At 43.3% G+C, this 21,218-nt stretch overlaps 1 protein-coding gene across 1 annotated transcript in view; it reads right to left on the reverse strand.

The window, feature by feature from the left end:
- Nucleotides 1-21,218, reverse strand: part of ZFC3H1 (zinc finger C3H1-type containing) — a 134,700-nt gene that overhangs the window by 91,677 nt on the left and 21,805 nt on the right. The window contains 7 exon segments of the mRNA XM_030214825.1: nucleotides 2,926-3,087; nucleotides 8,501-8,686; nucleotides 9,091-9,188; nucleotides 10,401-10,524; nucleotides 17,237-17,466; nucleotides 17,687-17,891; nucleotides 20,528-20,601. Of these exon segments, the coding sequence (XP_030070685.1) occupies nucleotides 2,926-3,087; nucleotides 8,501-8,686; nucleotides 9,091-9,188; nucleotides 10,401-10,524; nucleotides 17,237-17,466; nucleotides 17,687-17,891; nucleotides 20,528-20,601 (1,079 nt within the window).

Raw genomic sequence — 21,218 nt, forward strand, 5'->3', positions numbered from 1 at the left:
TGGCTGAAGTTGTTCTGCTGTCCTCTGCTGGGTTTTTATTAATAAAACTAGAAAAAAAAGGCCCATTTCAGACAAATGAAACGGGCGCTAGCAAGGTTTTCCTCGGAGCGTGTGTGAAATTGAGTGTGTGAGAGAGAGGGAATGTGCGAGAGTCTGTGTGTGTGTGTGTGACTTGCAAGGAGCTCTGCACCCCAGCTGACCTTGTTAATCACCTAGGGCAACCACTCCTGGTGCCAAACCGGATATCTCTGCCACCTCAAGTTTCCAGCTGGAGGCTTCAATTAGAACGTTGGAGGTGCCTTTTATATATAGAGATAATCCTGTTAATTTCGGAGTACTGTACAGTCTTTTCAGAAGTACGAACTGCAAATATTAAGCCTGACCCCCACACCGGAAACAGGTTGTCATGCGTTACTCTTTTACAATGAAGGGGACGGGCCCAACAGCTCAGCATCATTTCCCACCTATTGAATCAAACTGATTTTTTTTTGTGACAAAGCTAATGGACTAATGAGATCCAAGGGAGTGCCTTGTAATTAGTGAAATCGCTGACAGCTGCTCCTACCTATATACATGAATTGGAAAGGAATGATTTTTCATTAAAAGATGGTATGATTTAATATATGCAGGACAGGTATCTTCTGTATTTCTGAAGTTAAAAAGCTCATTTTCACTACACATACACACACTGATTTACAAAATTTAAAAAAAAAAACTCAGGTTCTACAAATTCAGCACTACATGACTGAATTAGCATGCATCCACCAAGGAAGTACGGATAGCAGCCAGTTTCAAGAAAAGTGGCCACTGGAGGAAGTGGGGAAAGGGGTTACTAGGCAGATACTATAATGCATTAAATGTAGGTTTCAGGCATTCACCTTTTCAGGAGGACAGTGGACAAGTCGGAGAGAGGGATTTTAGGAAGGTTATTTGAAAGAAAATATCTTGAGGAGGGAGGTCCAAAGAGGGAACAAATTGGTGGAAAGTGCTCTTTAAAATGCTACAATGCATGCATTCATTCAACAAGAGCCCATAAAACCCAACTGGCTGGGTGTGCGCGCCCCAAGGACTGAGTTGAGAAGCACTGCACTAGATACTTGCTGCTTGTTTAAAACTTTACCTAGGTGAACAAGGGCACTCAGGAGAGGAAGATTACAGCAAAGGAGGAAGGAGGGCCATCCCAAATCCCTTGAAAAATACTGTCCTCCCATCCCCAGCAGGGGCCCTGTAGGATGAATACAAGCAAAATACCTAGCTCTCCAGGAATGGGATCCACAGGTATGAGTACTAGGCAAGGATCTTTCTCCCCTCTTGCTCAATTAGGGTAAATCTGTGGATTTCAGATCAATCCTAAGTGCCAGGACTCCAGGACACCGGCATTCAACCCATAGGGCTCAGACCTTAGTCTGTGCCCCAAGAGCTAGGCTGCTTAAATTAGACTTCTGCTCCATCAATCCAAGCTGTAACCATTTGCTGGAGAGTACTGGCAAGTACAAGGATGCCACCACACCATATATTGGTGATGTCACTGGAAATTAGGGTTCCCTATTTCCCCCATTGGTCTGAACTGGTCTAGCAGGATAAGGAAAGACACATTCTAGCATATGCTGGAGTCCTAGGGAACTGTGTTCAGGTGGTTTGTGTTTCCTGGAAAGGGTATGGCCTTTTCAACTACATTTCTCAGGACCCAGACTATCTAACAGATGAGCTCAGAGAACCTCTTCATAAATAAAACTGTGTAAAAATACAACTGCTGAATTTATGCAAATATATTTAAATACCTCCAAGGTATAAATGCACATGTTGCAGGTCTCTCAATGGAAAAGAGGCTCCAGAACAACGGATCACAGGATGAGAATGAAATGGGGTAATTAAAAATTAGAGAGAAACAGGTAGGAAGGGATATCAGACTTGATGCAAGCCTGGACCAGGAAGCTTCACACACATATCCCAAATAAGATTTGCCACCGCAAAGAAATGGTTTCAATCCCTCAAGAGAGAGCCCAAAGTGCAAGAGCTTCCCCTCAGAGGGTCAGAAGTGACTGCAAAACAAACTGTGGACTTAATGAGTTTGCTTACTCGACACTCTATGACAGCAGGAGCTAACAGACTGGAGAAGCATAGGGCTCACAGACTGACAGCTGATTCAGATTCTGATGAACACATGCTACCTGGAGAGCTTCACAACCTGCTTCACAATTTAAAAAGCAGTTCTAAACAAGATCTTCAATGATCAAGGATCTCTGCTTGGACACGGTGGATGTAGGCCACCAGCTGGAGAACACGAGTTGACGACCAGCTCTATAAGCTATGGAAAGCCAAAAAAAAGGAGTTGTGCAAAGTGTTATTAGGAGAATCACAGTCGGGGAAGCAATCTACGGTTCCGTGGGGAGCTGGGCACTGAGGCACAGAGGTGCAAAGGCTGTACTTGGGGGAGTGGGGGGAGAGAAAAAAAAATCACCAAAGCAATTTTGGCAGGAGAGGATCTGCAAAGGGTGAGCTCTGTGTTGAGTTGGACTGAGCACTTAAATCTGTGGGGGTTTACTGTGGATAAATTTGCCCAAACACATTATTGCTTGTTACCATAGCAATAATAGAGCCAAGTAGCTGGTATGAATGAGCAGATTACGAGGCCATATGGTTTCTTTCCATAGTCATGTTCTAGAATTCCATCAACCTTTCTACACAGATGTGGATGTTAAATAGTTCAAGATTTAAAACTGCCCCAGCTATAAGGAAAAAAGATTAGTAGCAATAACGCATGTGTAGAAAGCTGTATGAACAGCAAAGATAGCCACTTGCTCTTAACAGCCCCTCACACAGAACGCCACTGCAAAGATCTAGACATGACCACTTTAAGTAATCTGATCAAAGTGTGTATGCATAAGAGACTCCATTCCTAGCGGTCTGCTCCTCATTCCTTACCGCTATCACTTGCCGTGCAGGGCGAGGGGCTCTCTTGATCTTGTTCTGTACCCGAGGAACAGATATTGTGTTGATATTAACAGCTGAGAGGTTGATCCTTGGCACTGGCTGGGAGTTGTTTGAAATAAGAGGTGAAGGAGGACAACTATTACTAGAAGATTCCTGAATGATGAAAATAAGATGGAATACAATATGCTAAATTTAAACATTAGGCAGGTAAAAAAAAAAAAAATTTTTTTTAAAACTAAAATCAGACCAGATTAGTGGCTGCATAGCTTTCTACACCCACTCAGAGACAGCCATATTAACACTCATTCCAGAGTTTCTGATTAAAACAAGGGTCTTCACTAATTTTCAAGCTGGGAGCCTTTTGGGTCCAGCACTGTATAAAGAACCGAAGACTATCTTCTTTCCATGTCTGGCCATAACACTGATCAATGTGTGCCAACATCATCCATCCTCATCTCTCCTTCTCCCACCCTCCCCTCCACCACCCACCAGGTCCAGCATTTCTCATTCATGCTTCCCTTCCTCCCTCCAATACCAACCCAGATCCCCTCTAAATGCAGGAGGGATGCTCAACTGATCCAGCCTCCAGCGTTACCATCTTTCAAAAGGAGAAATTAGGTCTTACCTGAAATCTCTTTCCATTAGTCATTCCCACTATTCCAGAACCTGTGGGATAGTTGTGTCCATTAACCAGCAGGTGGTGATAGAGAACTAAAAACAGATCTCTCTCTCTCTCTTGGTATCCAGTCCAGCTCCTCAGTATTTACACAGAGAAGCAGTAAGGAGAAACTCAGAATACATTTATAAATGACCTAGAGATGGGAATAACTAGTGAGGTAATTAAATTCGCCGATGACACAAAATTATTCAGGGTCGTCAAGTCGCAGGAGGAATGTGAACGATTACAGGAGGACCTTGCGAGACTGGGAGAATGGGCGTGCAAGTGGCAGATGAAGTTCAATGTTGACAAGTGCAAAGTGATGCATGTGGGTAAGAGGAACCCGAATTATAGCTACGTCTTGCAAGGTTCCGCGTTAGGAGTTACGGATCAAGAAAGGGATCTGGGTGTCGTCGTCGATGATACGCTGAAACCTTCTGCTCAGTGTGCTGCTGCGGCTAGGAAAGCGAATAGAATGTTGGGTGTTATTAAGAAGGGTATGGAGTCCAGGTGTGCAGATGTTATAATGCCGTTGTATCGCTCCATGGTGCGACCGCACCTGGAGTATTGTGTTCAGTACTGGTCTCCGTATCTCAAAAAAGATATAGTAGAATTGGAAAAGGTACAGCGAAGGGCGACGAAAATGATAGTGGGGATGGGACGACTTTCCTATGAAGAGAGGCTGAGAAGGCTAGGGCTTTTCAGCTTGGAGAAGAGATGGCTGAGGGGAGATATGATAGAAGTGTATAAAATAATGAGTGGAATGGATCGGGTGGATGTGAAGCGACTGTTCACGCTATCCAAAAATACTAGGACTAGAGGGCATGAGTTGAAGCTACAGTGTGGTAAATTTAAAACGAATCGGAGAAACTTTTTCTTCACCCAACGTGTAATTAGACTCTGGAATTCGTTGCCGGAGAACGTGGTACGGGCGGTTAGCTTGACGGAGTTTAAAAAGGGGTTAGATAGATTCCTAAAGGACAAGTCCATAGACCGCTATTAAATGGACTTGGAAAAATTCCGCATTTTTAGGTATAACTTGTCTGGAATGTTTTTACGTTTGGGGAGCGTGCCAGGTGCCCTTGACCTGGATTGGCCACTGTCGGTGACAGGATGCTGGGCTAGATGGACCTTTGGTCTTTCCCAGTATGGCACTACTTATGTACTTATGTACTTATGTACATATAACCTTCAACAACTCACTAACCTAACACTAACCAGATGAACAAACAAGTGTGGACCTCTCATCTCTGGACAATTTGTAGAGAACAAGAGATATATAGGAAGTACCATGCAAGGCGACGGTTGTTATTTAACCCATTACTTCGCACCAACTAAACAACTCAAAATCCTAGGACGGGCCTCTGGAATAGTGGTAAAGACTAATGGAAAAAAAATTCAGGTAAGACCTAATTTTTACTTCCATCACGTAGCTTCCCACTATTCCAGAACCTGTGGGAGGGATCCTGGTGCAGCAGCCTTGAGGACCGAAGTCCTAAAACTGCCTTCTGAACGTGCAAAGTCTATCCTATAGTGCTTGGCAAAGGTGTGCGGCGTCAACCACATTGCCTCCTTGCAAATATCCACTGGAGACAGCAAGGTAGTCTCCGCCCGGGATGTCGCTGTGTGCCTCGTAGCCTGTAAAGGCTGCATATGAGCCCTTACCCATGGCACCACTTCCATCGTTGCCATCATAGACCCTAGAACCTGGACATAATCCCAGATCCTGCACCTGCCTTTACTGAGGAAAAGCAGCAGCTGTTGATCAGCTTCAACCTCCTGCACGCAGTGAAGAAAATCCTCTTCCTTCCTGCTATTGAGTTAGTCTGCTCTTCTCAAAATTGATCACCCAATCCAACAACTGCAGAAGAGGGACAACTTTGTCCATCGCTGCCACACTGTGCGAATAGGATGATGCACGAATGAGCCACTCGTCAAGAAACATGTGAACCGATTCCCTGCACTGAAGGAAGGACGCCACCACCACAACCCATAACCTTCGTAAACACTCTTGGAGCCATGGCAAGACTGAAGGGCAAAGCCCCATACCAGAAGTGATGGTCCAGCACCACAAAAATGTAGAACCCTCTCATGCAGCAGTGATATGGGTATATGTAAGTACGCTTCCTTGAGACTGAGAATTTCTCCTGTTTGAACCAAGGCTATGACTGCTCTTAGCGCCTCCATGCAAAAGCGGGAGACACTCTGAGGCAGAGATTTAGACCTCTGAGATCTAAGACCAGATGAAAGGAGCCTTGCTTCTTTGGGACAGTTTAGCAGATGTTATCCCTGTTCAGCCTGGGCAACTGAAAACAATGGCACAGAGCACCAGCAAGGAATCTACAGTGGCCTGATCCTCAACCACTTTGGCTCCCTTTAGACAAGGAGAACAAGAAGACAGAGAAGTGAATGGGTGGGAGAACTCCAACTTGTAACCTTCTGTAAGAATTTTCAGAACCCACTGGTCTGATGTGATTTTGGCCCACTCCTCCAGAGATCCTGCCATTGGAGGAAGAGAAGAGTGGATCAGCCTTGCATCACTGCTATGCTCTGCAGGCATTGGGCGATCCAGCTGACCGAGAGGATGACTTCCTGTCAGCAAAAAAAGAATGGTGTGCCTGAATGCAGGACTTCTGACCATACTGTTGATGACCGTGCTAATACCATCTGTCGTCTCAAAATCGAGAGCCCCCTGAAGATGGATGACCGAGGCTTTCAGCTTAATCTCCGGCAACCATTGTTGCTTAGTCACCTCTCCCCACAACCCTGTGTTCACTAAGTTACTGGGACCTTCTCCAAAATAGCCACTTGCCTCAAAAGGGTAATTTAATCAAGACGTGACCAATGCTACATCCGCTGCCCAATGCCACAACCAGAGTCGGCGATGTGTTATGGCAGCCAAAGACATACTGTGGGTCATAACATATCAAATAGTATCCGCTAAGCAGGAGGACCCCGCTTCCAGCTGGATGTTATGGCGCCCGTTTTGCATTGCCAACTGCTGATGCATGCTCTTGTAACAAACTGCATGCTGTCGCTTGAAGGCCCAAAGAGGCCACTTCAAAAGCTTGTTTCAGTGAGCTTTCCAGCTTCCTACCCAGTAGGTCTTTTAAGGCAATGCCCCCTTCCATCAGCACAGCAGTCTTCTTATTCACAACCATAACCAGTTCATCCTAGGAAACTGAAATTTATTTTTCTTCTCCGGAACTGATAGGAGAAAACCATGGATCTTCCCACTCTCAGCCCCGAGACCCAGTCTGCTGTCATCAGGTCCTGAATGTAAGGATGCACTGGGAAGGCCTTTGAAGGACCTTTAAGCCCCCTCACGATTGATGAACTCCTGATGCCGAAGCAGAAGGCTCCTCAATGAAAAGCATTGCCGGTGCCTCAGAAATAAGAGTACTGAGCTTCTCTTTATGAAACAAACTCAGTACTTTCAGATCTTCTCCCTCCCCTAATGGTTCTTTCAATAATGGCTCCTTTGAACAGACCGAGGCCACATCAGAGAACGAGACAACGCAGATGAGGCTACCTCGGCTTCACTTCTGGAGGTCTAAATGAGATGACTTAGGAGCCAGAAGGGCAGCACGGTTGAGAAACTGAAGCATCTTGCAGAAATTCTGACTGTCCCTGCTTCAGTAAATAAGCCTTGGGGGGGGGGGGGGGTTTAGAACAATATAAACACCGGAGAAAACAAAGACCCCAATGCAGCTGAATGCTCTGTCAGGCCCGGAGGCTGTAAAATGGTGGCTGTGCTTCACACGTGATCAAAGAGGCTGTTCCTCATTGCCAGCCGACCCCACGCTCTCCTGCATCAAACTGTGTACCAGCCCTGCTAGAGAGACCCAAGTCCTCAGAATACTCAAATGTTGAACAAAATCCGAAGATGTGCTGCTGCCGATCGTTACCTCTGCGTCCTGTGGGATTCCCTGCTTGCACGCACTTCAATACCCCGACGCTAGTGGGTTCCAGTGTGGCACGCTGCTCAACTGCCGTGGGAGTTGTCATTCACCCCAACTGTCAGAAGCACAACACAACCTGTCCCAAGCCGTGAGTCAGGATCCCTCCCCTGCACCAAGTAGACCTTGCAGCCCTCCAAGCAGTTCTGAGTCTTTAGTCAGACTTACCCAATGCCAGCTGCTCCACCTAAGCTCAGTCTCCACAAGTTTTACCACAGATAAGAAAGACCATCAGTACTGAGCCTGTCTCACTGTCTCCAGCAAACTTTTTCCCTTTTGTTTTTAAATGTTGTACTGGAAAAGGAGAGCTCCACAGGAAACAGAGAAGAGGTGAAGGGAAGGAAGTACATTCACAGGGCACCAGAGATAGGAATCTGAAGACATCCAGATATCACTCTGCAGACTCAAGCCACCCACAAAGCTCAACTGGGGACCACTTGACCAACTAGACCAGGAGCAAAGCACTCATAACCAAAGGCTGAAAAGTGTGTCCATCCTGTTGGAGACAAAAGAAACTGAAGAGGTGGACTGGATGCCAAGCGAAAGACGTCTCAGCTCAGTTTTCTCTTCTCTATCTCCACCTGCTGGTTGACGGACAACTATCCCACAGGTTCTGGAATAGTAAATTCTGATGCAGCATTAAGGATCAAGCACTGCCATTTTGAAAGATGAAGGAAGGAATGATCAGGCATTGCTCCTGCCTTTAGAAGTGGCCGGGGGTAGTGGGGGCGAGGGTTAGAAGAATGTCTGGGGGTGGGGAACAATTGGTGTGATATACAGAAAGGCAAAAGGTTGACAGAGACCACGAAGATCTTGCACTGACCAGCAGTGGATTAAGAGATCAACCAACTATTTTTAACGCTTCTCAGAGATGCAAAGTGTGTAAGCATCCATCCACTTTCAGTCCAATGCTGCCCTCTGGAGGCCGATATATGAGAAGCTACGGTACCTCTGGCTTAGATCGCTTGTTGGCTAAAGACTTCAGCAGCTCCTCCCGTAACAGCATCTCTTCTTCCTCTTCTTCATCAGCAAACGGAGGCTTTGGTGGCTGCTCAGGTTCTTCTGGAGGAAGGGGAGGAGGGGGTGGGGGAGGCTCACGAAGAACAGAACACAGTCCATCTACAGACGGCACAGCCTAGGACACACACGAAAAAGAGGAAATTCATATATGTAAGCCAACCAGCCTGCCAGCAAGTATTCAGCGGTACACTATAAGCTGCTTACGAATAAACTTATCCTCCACTTTATCAGAGCCAACGCTAAAAATGGAAGTGATCATAAACAACTTAAATATATTTAATTTATTTAAGTACCATTATTCTATATTCACCTTCCACCTCATACATAATAGAAATTTTAGTCGGTTCAAATTGATCTTTAGCGTCTTGATTTCTTGAATAGAAGCCTCTATGGAATTGCCGAGACGTGAGGAAGTGTAAGCACGACCTGTCTGGCTTTACACAGCATTCAAAGTGCTGCTCATCCAGAATCTTTACATGACAGAACACGAACAGGGAATGTCCCAGACGAGTAACTTACCGATACTGAAGGTGGTACCAATGCAGCTACATGTGGCAACACAGCGAAACATCCTGGCAGGCTCTCTGGAAGGGAAGGAGGAGTCACTGGGGAAGCTGAAGGAATAAGTTACAAAATTACTAATGAACAAAATAAAAGACCCTATATGCAAACTGCAACTGGATACAGAAACCAAGAAAAACTTTGTTTAAACTATTTGTGGTTGATGAGAAAAAAAATGTTACAGGTGGGAACTACTGTCCTTACTTTTTATACATTACATTTTACATTGCTAAGTTTGGGGTTGAGGGCTTTTGGTTTCCTTTATTTCCGAGCAAGTTGTTCGTTTGGGTGGGGGGTTGTACTGGAAAACACTCTGTTGTAGGTGTTCTGAAGGGCTGGAGTGGAGGAGTGGCCTAGTGGTTAGGGTGGTGGACTCTGGTCCTGGGGAACTGAGAAACTGAGTTTGATTCCCACTTCAGGCACAGGCAGCTCCTTGTGACTCTGGGTAAGTCACTTAACCCTCCATTGCCCCACGTAAGCCGCATTGAGCCTGCCATGAGTGGGAAAGCGCAGGGTACAAATGTAACAAAAATAAAATAGATACTATTGGAGATTCTACATGGAATGTTGCTACTATTGGAGATTCTACATGGAATGTTGCTACTATTGGAGATTCTACATGGAATGTTGCTATTCCACTAGCAACATTCCATGTAGAAGGCTGCGCAGGCTTCTGTTTCTGTGAGTCTGACGTCCTGCACGTACGTGCAGGACGTCAGACTCACAGAAGCAGAAGCCTGCGTGGCCACATTGGTGATCTGCAAGGGCCGACTTCTACATGGAATGTTGCTAGTGGAATAGCAACATTCCATGTAGAATCTCAAATAGTAGCAACAGTGGAGGAGTGGCCTAGTGGTTAGGGTGGTGGACTTTGGTCCTGGGGAACTGAGGAACTGAGTTCGATTCCCACTTCAGGCACAGGCAGCTCCACTGCCCCATGTAAGCCGCATTGAGCCTGCCATGAGTGGGAAAGCGCAGGGTACACATTTAACAAAAAATATAAGAGTCCAAGCCCGTCTGTATTTGACTCTGGCTTGTATGGGGTGTTCATTTGAGGAGGGCAAGGGGGGAGGAAGGGAATGGGAAGGGAATATAGGGTGAAAATGTTGAACAATATTTGTTCTTTTGCATTTTCTTCAATTGTTCAATAAAAATTGTTTAATGTTAAACTATTTGTGGTCTAGTGCTATCTTATTTAATGTGAACTTCATGTGGCAGTCATGTGACTGCATTCAATCATGCTAAACACACACATATTACATACTTACCTGGTGAACCAGTTTCACTGTCTGTATCCATGGCAACTTCATCGTAATTATCATACTGATAAATGCCTCCTGCACCTTCCATGGAAACCTTATCTAATGACCATCTTAAGTCTAAATCAGAGGACTGAAAGCATAAAAAGAAAGAAAACATTGTGAACATGTGCGAATATATATAGGGTTTAAGTGTAAATTCTTTTTTTTTTTTTATTATAAATCAGACCGACAAAAAGCCCAATCAACTGGTAAGTACAACCACTGCATTACAGTAATGTAGCAACATTTTTTTTTAAACTTTTATCTTTAAATAACTACACTAAACCACAACAGCCTTAGAACAGGCCTTACTTTTCTAGCCTATCATCCACTGAAATAATCTATAAACCAGGCTTTAAAAGTCATACAACTTCCAGGACAAAGTATAATGGAAAAAGTTTCCTTTTATTATTTAGGAAAGAAGTAACAATTATCAAGTCAGCAAGAAGGGCAGAGTCTAGTAACTATTTTGGTCTTTAAAAAGCAGTGCTACTTTTTATTGAAGAACAAGCCGTGAAGCCCGTTAAAACGGGCAACATTTTTGTTGTGAAAAATGAGAGAAGGGTTAATGACTTAGACTTCAATTCTGAGTCTACTCTGTGTGTCTTGGGAGTCATTTTGGACTCTTTGCTCTGTATCGAACACCAAGTTAATATTTTGATTTGTAAAGTTTTTTTGGAAATTAAAACAACTTTGAAGCACAAGGAGTTATTTCCAGTTTGATTAGTTTAAAATTCTAGTTCAAGCTTACATACAAACTCAATTAAAATATTGTTACAGTTTATATAGTGATTCCATCTGTCAGCTGTTTGTAAAGTTACAGACACTTTAGAATACACTGGCACAACTTCTTTGCCATGTAAATAAATCTGAGCAAACCACACCACTACTGATAAAGTTGTATTGGCTTCCCGTGGAAGGTCAAGTTATACTTTCGTTCCTCTTTACAGTCATTCCTTTATTTGCCAGCTTTGCGTTCTCCAGTAGCGCGCTTGCTGGGCATTCCTTCGGTTCTCAGAGCAGTCAGCTTGCAACCATGAGGCTGCTGAGCTGGAGCCAGTGGCTATCAGCTGCGCAGAGGCTGGGACTGGGGTTGCAGCCTCTGGTCAGAAGCCCCTTCGTGCATGAGCTGCGTTTCACTCCATTGCAGAAAGTGAAAGTAAGTGTTTTGCTTTTCGGAAAAAGGAGCCGTGGCAGAGTGGGAACAGCCAGTGGTGTGCCCAAGGGAGAAGGTCTCCTGTATGCAGGCGCGCCTAGTGCTCTGTTTTCAGGGCCGGAAAGGACGCTGTTAGAGCTCATTTTAGCTCTGTGTAGGCTCTCCATGTATTATAGTAGCAGTATTACATTTTGTAGTGAAGTATATTTTTTACTTCAGTTTGTATACATTGCTTGTGTGATTCCTACAGAGAAATCCTCAACTGTATCCTACTAGATAAATGCGCATGCACTGCACGTCGGTCAGCGTTCATTTATATAGCAGGATACTCAAATCTAGCTGCAGCCTGGTGAAACGTTCCCCATAGAACTGACTGGTAAGCCTGTTACCTTCCTACCCATGAGGTCACTGGACACGGGCACAGACAGGACTAACTAGGGACTACTTGGGTGCACATGTGCACCTGAGGGTCACACAAGACCCTGTTTCTTGGACTCTAAGTACATATGTTGTATTTACATGTACACTCGATTTTGATTGATTTCCAGACAAGACTTTTAAACAAACTGCTTCATATGAACATAATAGGGACTCAGAACGTTTTTTTCCCTTCTCAATTTTCAGCAATTCTCACAGCTGTCCAGATTAAGGATGGGTTTTCAGTTAAAGAAATAAGCTTTAATATTTTGGACACCCTGGTCATGAGATTGCCAAATCCAATACTGTTCTTAGCGTGAATGGAGAGGAGGGACAGAAAGGGTCCTTTCGCTTGAAAATGGACGGGTTTTGAATACAGCCCCACACAAGGCTCAACAATTTATATCCGTTGTTGCATGATATTAAGAGATTATTAGGAGAAATGACATTTCCCTATCATTGGTAAAGGCTTTTCTTATACAAGGTGACAGTATTCCCTAAATGGCTATATATGCTGCAAATTCTGCCTGTACTTCTAGACAATAATTTAGGAGCAATAGAATGACAGCAGAAGCATTAGCTTAAACTATCACAGTACGAACTGGAAAAGACACAGTTGTGCCCAAAGGACAAAACTCCGGATTTTAAGAGCTACTTCTTAAGAGTATCCTGAAAAGCATGAGGCACTTGAACATTCCTTGAAAAGCCATCTCAAAACAGTGAAAGATTCTACGTCTCAAAGAGGAAGTACTAGCTTTCTCCAGAGGAAGGTACAGCATGGAAATACATTCTGGAAGTGAAGGACAACCAACTGGAATTTTCTACAGGCATAGCCAAATCATCCCAAAAACTTATTTATTACATTTGTATCCCACATTTTCCCACCTCTTTGCAGGCTGTAGAAAGGTTACAATGATAATGAAGGACATAGCAAGTGAGACATCTCCACATGGCATGCCTGATGACTAGATGAATGTAAAGCTACACGGGTAGATAGCCTCTAACCTGAAGCCAGATCAAGTATCTCCCTATTCCTAATTCTGGCTTCTGAAGGGAAACTCGGAACTAAGCTTCATACTCAGAACTGAAACCTCGGAAGTGAAATTCCGAGACAGAAGAGAATGTGAAATGAAGGAGTTAGTCTAGTTGAACCACAGAAAACTACCAGAGCTGTGATCTGCTAAAATCTGAGATAACACTGAGGGGAAGGCTGGAAGCGCTATAGAAATGCTAAGTAGTACTAGTAGTAAGACAAGTCAGCATACACAGAGGGCAGGACTGCAGATACATAGAGGCTAAGATTTGGCCAGATTGATCAAATACTACATCTGGATTACTTCCACCCCAAGATGAAAACAAATTTGGAAATAGATATTTCCCTAAGAAGAAAAAAAACTGTCTTAACAGTCTGAAAGGATGATGAACAGACCTTTTTAGCCTCAGTTTCTGTGCAAAAGAATGCCACAAAACAAGCAACTGAGTTGGTCTTTCCATGATCTGTGCTTCAGCTGCTGTTGAGACCACCACCATGAAAGTCAACATCTGAGTCAGCCCTTCATGATGGTCACTTGAGTAACATCAGCTGATGCTGAAAGGAATGCTAGAAAGACGGTGTCTGAATCGGCATTTTAAAACGTGGCATTTGTGCCTTCACCGCCAATATGCAAAATGTTATAAATCTCAGCCAACTTTTCCATCCTTGAAAGGCACCTCAACTCCAAGAAAAACCTTCAAGGGGAAAAAGGGAGTCAGAGGGAAGTGACTTGACCACCAAATATTCACTAAAATGTTTTCTTCTCTTCCTGCCTTCCCTTTTAAGCTGAGCTCTATTTAAAACAGTTCTAACTTGTTTAGGAGACTATCTGGCCTGTCACTGTCCACTGGAAAAGAAGAATTCTGAGTATCTGAGGCTGGCATGGTGCCTTTAAGGGGCGAATCATGCAGAACTTTTTCTCCATCTCCATTTGCTGGTCAACTCACACATTCTGGACTGATCTGGTGAGGACACTAAGGAATGGAAAGTATTTCAGGGTATTTGGGAAAAGATGTTGCACAGAGCAAGAGGTTTACTTCTGAATCATTAAAGTTTACTATTTTGAGCTTCGTATAGGCAATGCAGAAACAGGGTTCATTGGGGGGTGATGGGGGAGAGGGAGGCACTGAACCCAGCGGTAAAACCAAGGATAAAGAAACATTGAAGCCAGGTATTTTTAGCAAGGTAATAGAGAGGACAAGAAAAGACCATTGCAAAGGTTTTGTATAGCTGAGCTAGGATGAGTAACTGATAAGTTTTACTATGCTGTGTTATTGCTGGATTGTACCCAAGTTTTGTGGAAATTTTGAGTAAGAAATTTTGGAAAAAAATATTTTGGATGTCACAAAGTAAAACAAGGGAAACTGTATTTTCGTTATGCTATCCCTTTATAAACTGCCACCGAAAGTGTCTAATCAAACTAGATGCCCAGATTAGTTCAGTCTGCATTTCATTTTTAACATGCTCTGTTTCCAATGCTGGCCACTTTCAAGATTTGCACTTAAATCTCATTTACTATGTTTTTTTAGAGCCTACTCTGTTATCTCTCCCAAAATTGTTCCTTCACCTTACTAAATACATTTCTCCTATTTGTCGTTTCTTTTAAACATGTCTAACCACAAGTGTCCATTTCTAGCCATATTAAGAGGGTGCAATTTTCAAAAAGCCACTGAACATGCAAACATCACTATTAAGTAGCAAATAAGAATAGAATATATGCGAGGAGAGATGGCGGAGGTTAAACAAACACAGGAACAAGCTGTATTTCGGATCGAGACTATGGAAACCAAAGTTCAGGTACTGGAAAATGAAGTACAAACTTTTAAAAAATTTTCAGCAGAGGTTGCTAAAGATAAAGCATTCCAGTCCCGTAAAACTGAATACTTGGAAAATCAGTTACGAAGGAATAACTTGAGGCTTTTAGGCTTCCCAAAGTCTCCAATGATTTCTCCCTTGGACATGTTTAGAAAATACCTAACGGAAGTTTTACTTATTTCTTCAGATAATTTTCCACCTGTCACTAGGGCTCAATATATATCGGGTGTTAGAAACGTAAGAGACACTGGTCCTACAGATATGAATTTAACTGATTTTCTTCAAGATTCATTAGATATTATAACTGAGAGAACAACTCTTTTGGTAACGTTTGCTCTCGAATTCGATCGAAATAATATTTTTAAGTTATACTTTCGCCATATTAATGAAAACTTTCTGGGGGCAAAAATCCAAATATTTCCTGATTTGGCCAGGGACACTCAGAAAAGACGGAAAGAATTTCTTCAGCTTAAATCCAGAGTTCTCAATTTGAGTGGTACTTTTCTGCTTAGATACCCTTGCCGTTGTATGATAGTACATAATTCCACAAATTATCTTTTTTTTGACCCAGTAAAGTTACTTAAATTTATTTGTAGTAAAGAGTGAACTCATTAATACTTGAATAATATATACTATGTATCGGCTGCGTTCAAAATGTATGCTTCTGTTTCTAGCATTGTTTTGCTAATTTTTCTTTTTCCTTTTTGTTAATTTCTTTGTACTTGGATCATATTGGGGACTAATTATTGGATATATTTACCTTTGTTTATTGCAAAATTTGTATATTTCTATATTTCCATATATTTTTTTGTGTAATGCATGAATATAAAATTGAAACTTATAAATAAAAAAAATAAAAAAAAAAGAATAGAACATGAACTGAATGCAGAAAGTATGACAAGACAAACTAAAGAAACAAGAGTAGTGGATGCTTGGAATGCCCTCCCGCGGGAGGTGGTGGAAATGAAAACGCTAACGGAATTCAAACATGTGTGGGATAAGCATAAAGGAATTCTGTGCCGAAGGAATGGATCCTCAGGAGCTTAGTCAAGATCGGGAGGCGTGGCTGGTGGTAGGGAGGCGGGGATAGTGCTGGGAAGACTTGTACGGTCTGTGCCAGAGCCAGTGGTTGGGAGGTGGGGCTGGTGGTTGGGAGGCGGGGATAGTGCTGGGCAGACTTATACGGTCTGTGCCAGAGCTGGTGGTGGGAGGTGGGGCTGGTGGTTGGGAGGCGGGGATAGTGCTGGGAAGACTTGTACGGTCTGTGCCAGAGCCAGTGGTTGGGAGGCGGGGATAGTGCTGGGCAGACTTATACGGTCTGTGCCCTGAAGAGCACAGGTACAAATCAAAGTAGGGTAAACACAAAAAGTAGCACATATGAGTTATCTTGTTGGGCAGACTGAATGGACCGTGCAGGTCTTTTTCTGCCGTCATCTACTATGTTACTATGTAAGAGATAACTGTAGACAAGATGTAACAGAAAGGTGGAATTCTGAACGCTAAGAGAGTCTGCTGAAGGAAGGAACAGTGGACTCTACAGGACTATGAGAATTGTTTTGTTTTTTGTGGGGGAGGGGGGTTGTGACAGCATAATGTATTGTCTTTGAAGATGCAAGTGTTCTTATCACTGTATTGGGTTTGAGATGTGCTTAGTTCATACCACTAAATTCCTAATAAAAATTTAGAGAGAAAAAAAATATGTAACAAAGGCAAAGCATTTGCAAAGATTGGGAGGGGGGCCAGATTCAGTGAAGCAGATACTAACAGAGCTGCAGATCACTAAATTGGTGTGACAATTTTGCAAAACCTTTATCTACTGTGATGTAAAAAAAAAAAATGCTGCTTTAGAAAAAGGATACAAGGGTGAGGAGGACTCTGACAAAATACAGTTTACAAACTGCTAGGCTGGCTTTGCCTTTTAGTGACTTACCTCGGCACACAGGATAAAAGCTCTTTCACATGAGAAATCGTCACCTAAGGTCCTGCATCTCTAGCTATGGGTAAAGACCCCAGCTAATATGACAGCTGGTACAGTAGAACCCAAAAAGCTAAGGCAGTTATTGATGTGATAAAGGAAGATAGTCTTTTGGTTTCGATAATCAAATATGATTGTTAATGCATAGCACCTAAAAACTGTCATCACTGCCCACCCAAAAAAATGTAAATGTTTTCATGCATAGATCAACTTGCAAAATACTTCGAACAGAAATATATTGTACATGGAAACATTTCTGGCCCTTAAAGGACTTTCTACCTCCTACACCACCTGTGCTGGGAGGAGGTTTCATTTATCCATCAAGCTTTCTGTAAGAAAAGTAGCATTTAGAAAACCTGAGTCTGCTCTGTCAAAATAACTTCAACCAGAGCACTGGAAATTTCTACCTTGCTCCTCGATTTCCTCTTCCCCCCTACGAGCTTCATGAAGCGATTATACTGCTCCTCCTGATTGGAGAGGTCCCGTATTTTCCTGATCTCCTCTTCTCTTTTCTTCCGTTCCTCATCCTCCACTTGCTTTTTCTGTTCCTCTTCCTCCTTTTGCAGCCTCTCTTGTTCTTTCTGCTGCTGCATTTTCTTCCAGGCTTTTGTTTTTTGTTTCCTCAAAGCTTGCTTGGCTTCAAATTAAAAAGAAAAAGTGTTTACTACAAGCAGTGCAAGACTTCACTATACAATTCAAACTCTTAAAGACAATTTCTGATCTTCAGAAACCTCATACAAGGACACTCCCAGAACAGAATAGATCAGGGACAACGTACTTTGAATTCATTTATTATTTATTTGTAACACTTATACCCCACACTTTCCCACTTATTAGCAGGTTATTAATGGCATTACCAGCACATGTTGGGCTGATCACTTTCTTCGATGAATGTGGCTTTGCGGATTTCACCTTCTGATGCAAAGTTCTCGGCTTTGCCAATTTCTCTTTGCTTTCCTTCATCACCTGCTGCTTTCTCTCACACCAATTCTTACTGGCAGACTGTAGTGCTAGAAGACGTAAACGCAGCTCAGACAGCTCCTCTTCATCCTCCACAGGCTTCTGTCAAAAGAAGAGTTTCAGTGCGGGGTGACAGACAATAGTTCTACAAAAAAAAACGCATTTATCAGCTCACCTCCCAGACAACGATCTACTTATTTTAGGTTTTAACACATTTTCAGCAGAACATGTGTCACATCGAAAACTTAAGAGCTCTTACCATCACCCCATTGCCTCGGCTGAAGTTAAAAGTACGAGGGGAGGATGTCTGATGAAGAGGAGGTTCAGGAATTCTGCTGACTCGGTCCTAGGTTTCTTCAGCTTTAAACACAGAATCTGATTTACTAAGGATGCTAATATGCTCTTGCCCCACTTTAATTTTCCCACCGTTTTTATTGTCTCTCTCTCTACCAACATCCTCACCCAGTCTCCTCTCTCAACCCCCTAACCTTCATTCTCAACTGTTTGCCCTGCTCAACCACATAACTGCTCCTCCTACTCACCAGCCACTCCCCTCACCCAACCTCCAGCTACCCCACTGTCTGTCCAACTGCTCCCCTATCCTCATTCAACTAAATAGCGCCAAACAGCCCTCCCCATCACCCTACACTATGCAGCTCTCTCAGAGACAGCCACACAATACCTAAACGTCCACAGACCAGCACTAGTCAGGCATCCTGTGGCTCAAACTAACCAAGAGCTATATGGTTCAGGCCAGAAGTGAGCAACTGTTTGGAGACCGACAACAAGGCCATCGAAGAAAGGCAAATTTCAGAGGCATAGTGAAAATTCTAGAAAATTAAACACTTTTCATAATTCCAAGAGAGTGAAAGGAAAAAGAAAATTAACAGGTAAAACAACAATTTTCCTAGTCTTTAGGTTCAACTATACCAGTTCAGAATGAATGGGGTTGTGCCCCTCAGCCATCAGAAGCAAACAACTTTAAGAGAGTTTTGAGCCCTGCTCTATACAGACACGGTACAGCCACTAGCTCTCCAACATTCCTATAACAAAGGAAAAGTTGTCCAAGACCCATCCCAAACAATCCCCAAGGGATGAAAAAACCCAGAATCCTTAACCATAAGAAGCACTCATTCAACAGAACCCTCAGAAGGATGTGATGAACTAGGGCCAATACCAGGCAGACTTGTATGGTCTGTGTTTCATACATGGCAATCTGGTTTAGGATGGTCTGGAAAGGGCTTACTTCAGTGGCTGGAACATGAGGACAGTGCTGGACAGACTTTTACAGTCTGTGTCCCACAAATAAGAAAACAAATCGACTGGAGTGGGCTTCGACGGCAACTCCAGCACTTGGAACATAAGGATAGGGCTGGATAGACTAATATGGTCTATGTTCCAGAAACACCAAAGAAAGACCATAATCAAGTATATGATATCACACTCTATTTAATCATGAATTGATAACAAGTTTGACTACTGGGCAGACTGGATGGACCATTCAGGTCTTTGTCGTCACTTACTATGTTATTATTAATCCTCTTTGCTCCTGGGCTGATGCACAGACATCAGCTCCGACACAAGCACGAGCATAAGATGTCACCTGACCTACTGGCGTGGTTATGTGGCGACCTCTCAGCACACAGTACCAGTGAGTCAGAAACAAATTTTACATGCGTGCACCGGAGTGTTACAAGTTCCAACTTCCGTTCCTTCCTTGACTGCAGTGCTGTGGCTCAAATCCAGAGGGAGACAGAGAGCTGACCAGAATTTTTTTTATGTACCGTTAAATTCTTGTTGGGGGGACGGGTTAAATTCTTGTTGGGGGGGATGGGGAGCCTGCTGGGGGATTCCCTCAGTTCCAATGCTCCCTGGGCTCTTCTTGGAAGTTAATTGTGGAAATCCCTCACTTGCCATTGAAAGGGACCTCCCCAATTAAAGCTCTATTCTGTCCTTGGGGTTTTGTTTTGGGGTTTTTTAAACAGAGCTCTGAAAGCTGCTGTAACAGCAAAAAACAGCTCTATTCCTTATACAGGGAAGGCCCAACAGACTCCACAAAAAAAGGAACCTGGGTTTGCAGAAGAGCCCGGGGAGTCCACCTCACAGGGTTGCTGGGCAAGGTCCCAGAGGACCAAGCCTGAAGCCGCAGCCAGTAGCACTATTAAGAGCGAATTGGAGACTGCAGAGACAAACTCTGCGCTCGACTAGGCATGGAACAAATCTTATAAGCCCTTAAGTTCAACTATGCTGTGCGGCCATGACCAGCACAGGGTGTGCTAGGCCAGGGACTCGGGCACTCAACAGCAACCTACCGCCTGCTGAAGGTAGAGAAAACTACTGGAATCTTCCAGGGAGAATCACAGCTTATTACTGGTGATGTCACTGGTAGACTTCAGTCTTTTCTCTACCTCCACCTGCTGGCAGGCAGCGATAACAACCCATTTGTGCAGAATGGTTGAGCTACTGCCGAGAAGGGCTGTACAGCAACAAGTGACTATCAACACTAGTGCCGACCTCATACTCCGAGGTGAAACAACAAAAGCTAGGGACCAACTGCTTTAACCTTTTTAAATTTTAATCTTCGGCACCACCCAGAAAGTGACCTTGCTTTACCTGTATCTCACTGGTAATGGACCACATTTTAATTTAGAGCATATCACCACCACAAGATTTTAGAAATGATCAAACTAGGAAAAGGCACAATCCTGACCGTAAAGGATGTGTATGAAATTTCTTACCTTGTCAGATGCTAACTCAGAAGCATTACTTTCACCCTGAGCAGTCGGATGATGTTCTTTCTTTTCTTTGGATACTAAGAAAAAGAAAAGTTTACATTAAAAACTAAGTACAGCCCAACAAAAAGCAGTTCAATTAGTCCTAAAGGCCCCCCATGCACAATCAATGCTAAAGGGGACAATATATAATATTGTACAGCTTAAAAGATTGAAGTTCATTCTCTGATGCTCTAAATTATTGCCACCACTTATTTGGGTTTAAGACTTCTGATTATTTCCTTTGAACAAGGCTGTATGACAAGGACAACGGGAAATTCAAACTCTGCAGAGGTGCTACTGCACACAGACTTAATTCTGATCCTGAAACAATTATTGTTTCAGTCATTTCGGAAGTGAAAGCCTTCATAGACGTGAAACTGAAAACTGGCACTATAGATTAGGTATCATATTAGGTATCTGTCTTATTTGCTGAATGTGTGTGTTTTTTTTCCAGTCGTGTAGAACTTTCAGATACTACGGCATATAAATACAAAAGAAATTAAATCTGCCAGTCTCAAGTCCTCCAAACTCTATGTAATATTGATAAAGTTAGCGAATCTGCCAGAACCTCCCTCATTTAAATTGGTAAGGACCCTTAATATCACCAGATAGTATCCCATCTAGTTTCACACTGTCTACTTTTAGCTTGGTTACT

Source organism: Microcaecilia unicolor, chromosome 9 (assembly GCF_901765095.1).
Source record: "Microcaecilia unicolor chromosome 9, aMicUni1.1, whole genome shotgun sequence".
Classification (NCBI taxonomy): domain Eukaryota; kingdom Metazoa; phylum Chordata; class Amphibia; order Gymnophiona; family Siphonopidae; genus Microcaecilia; species Microcaecilia unicolor.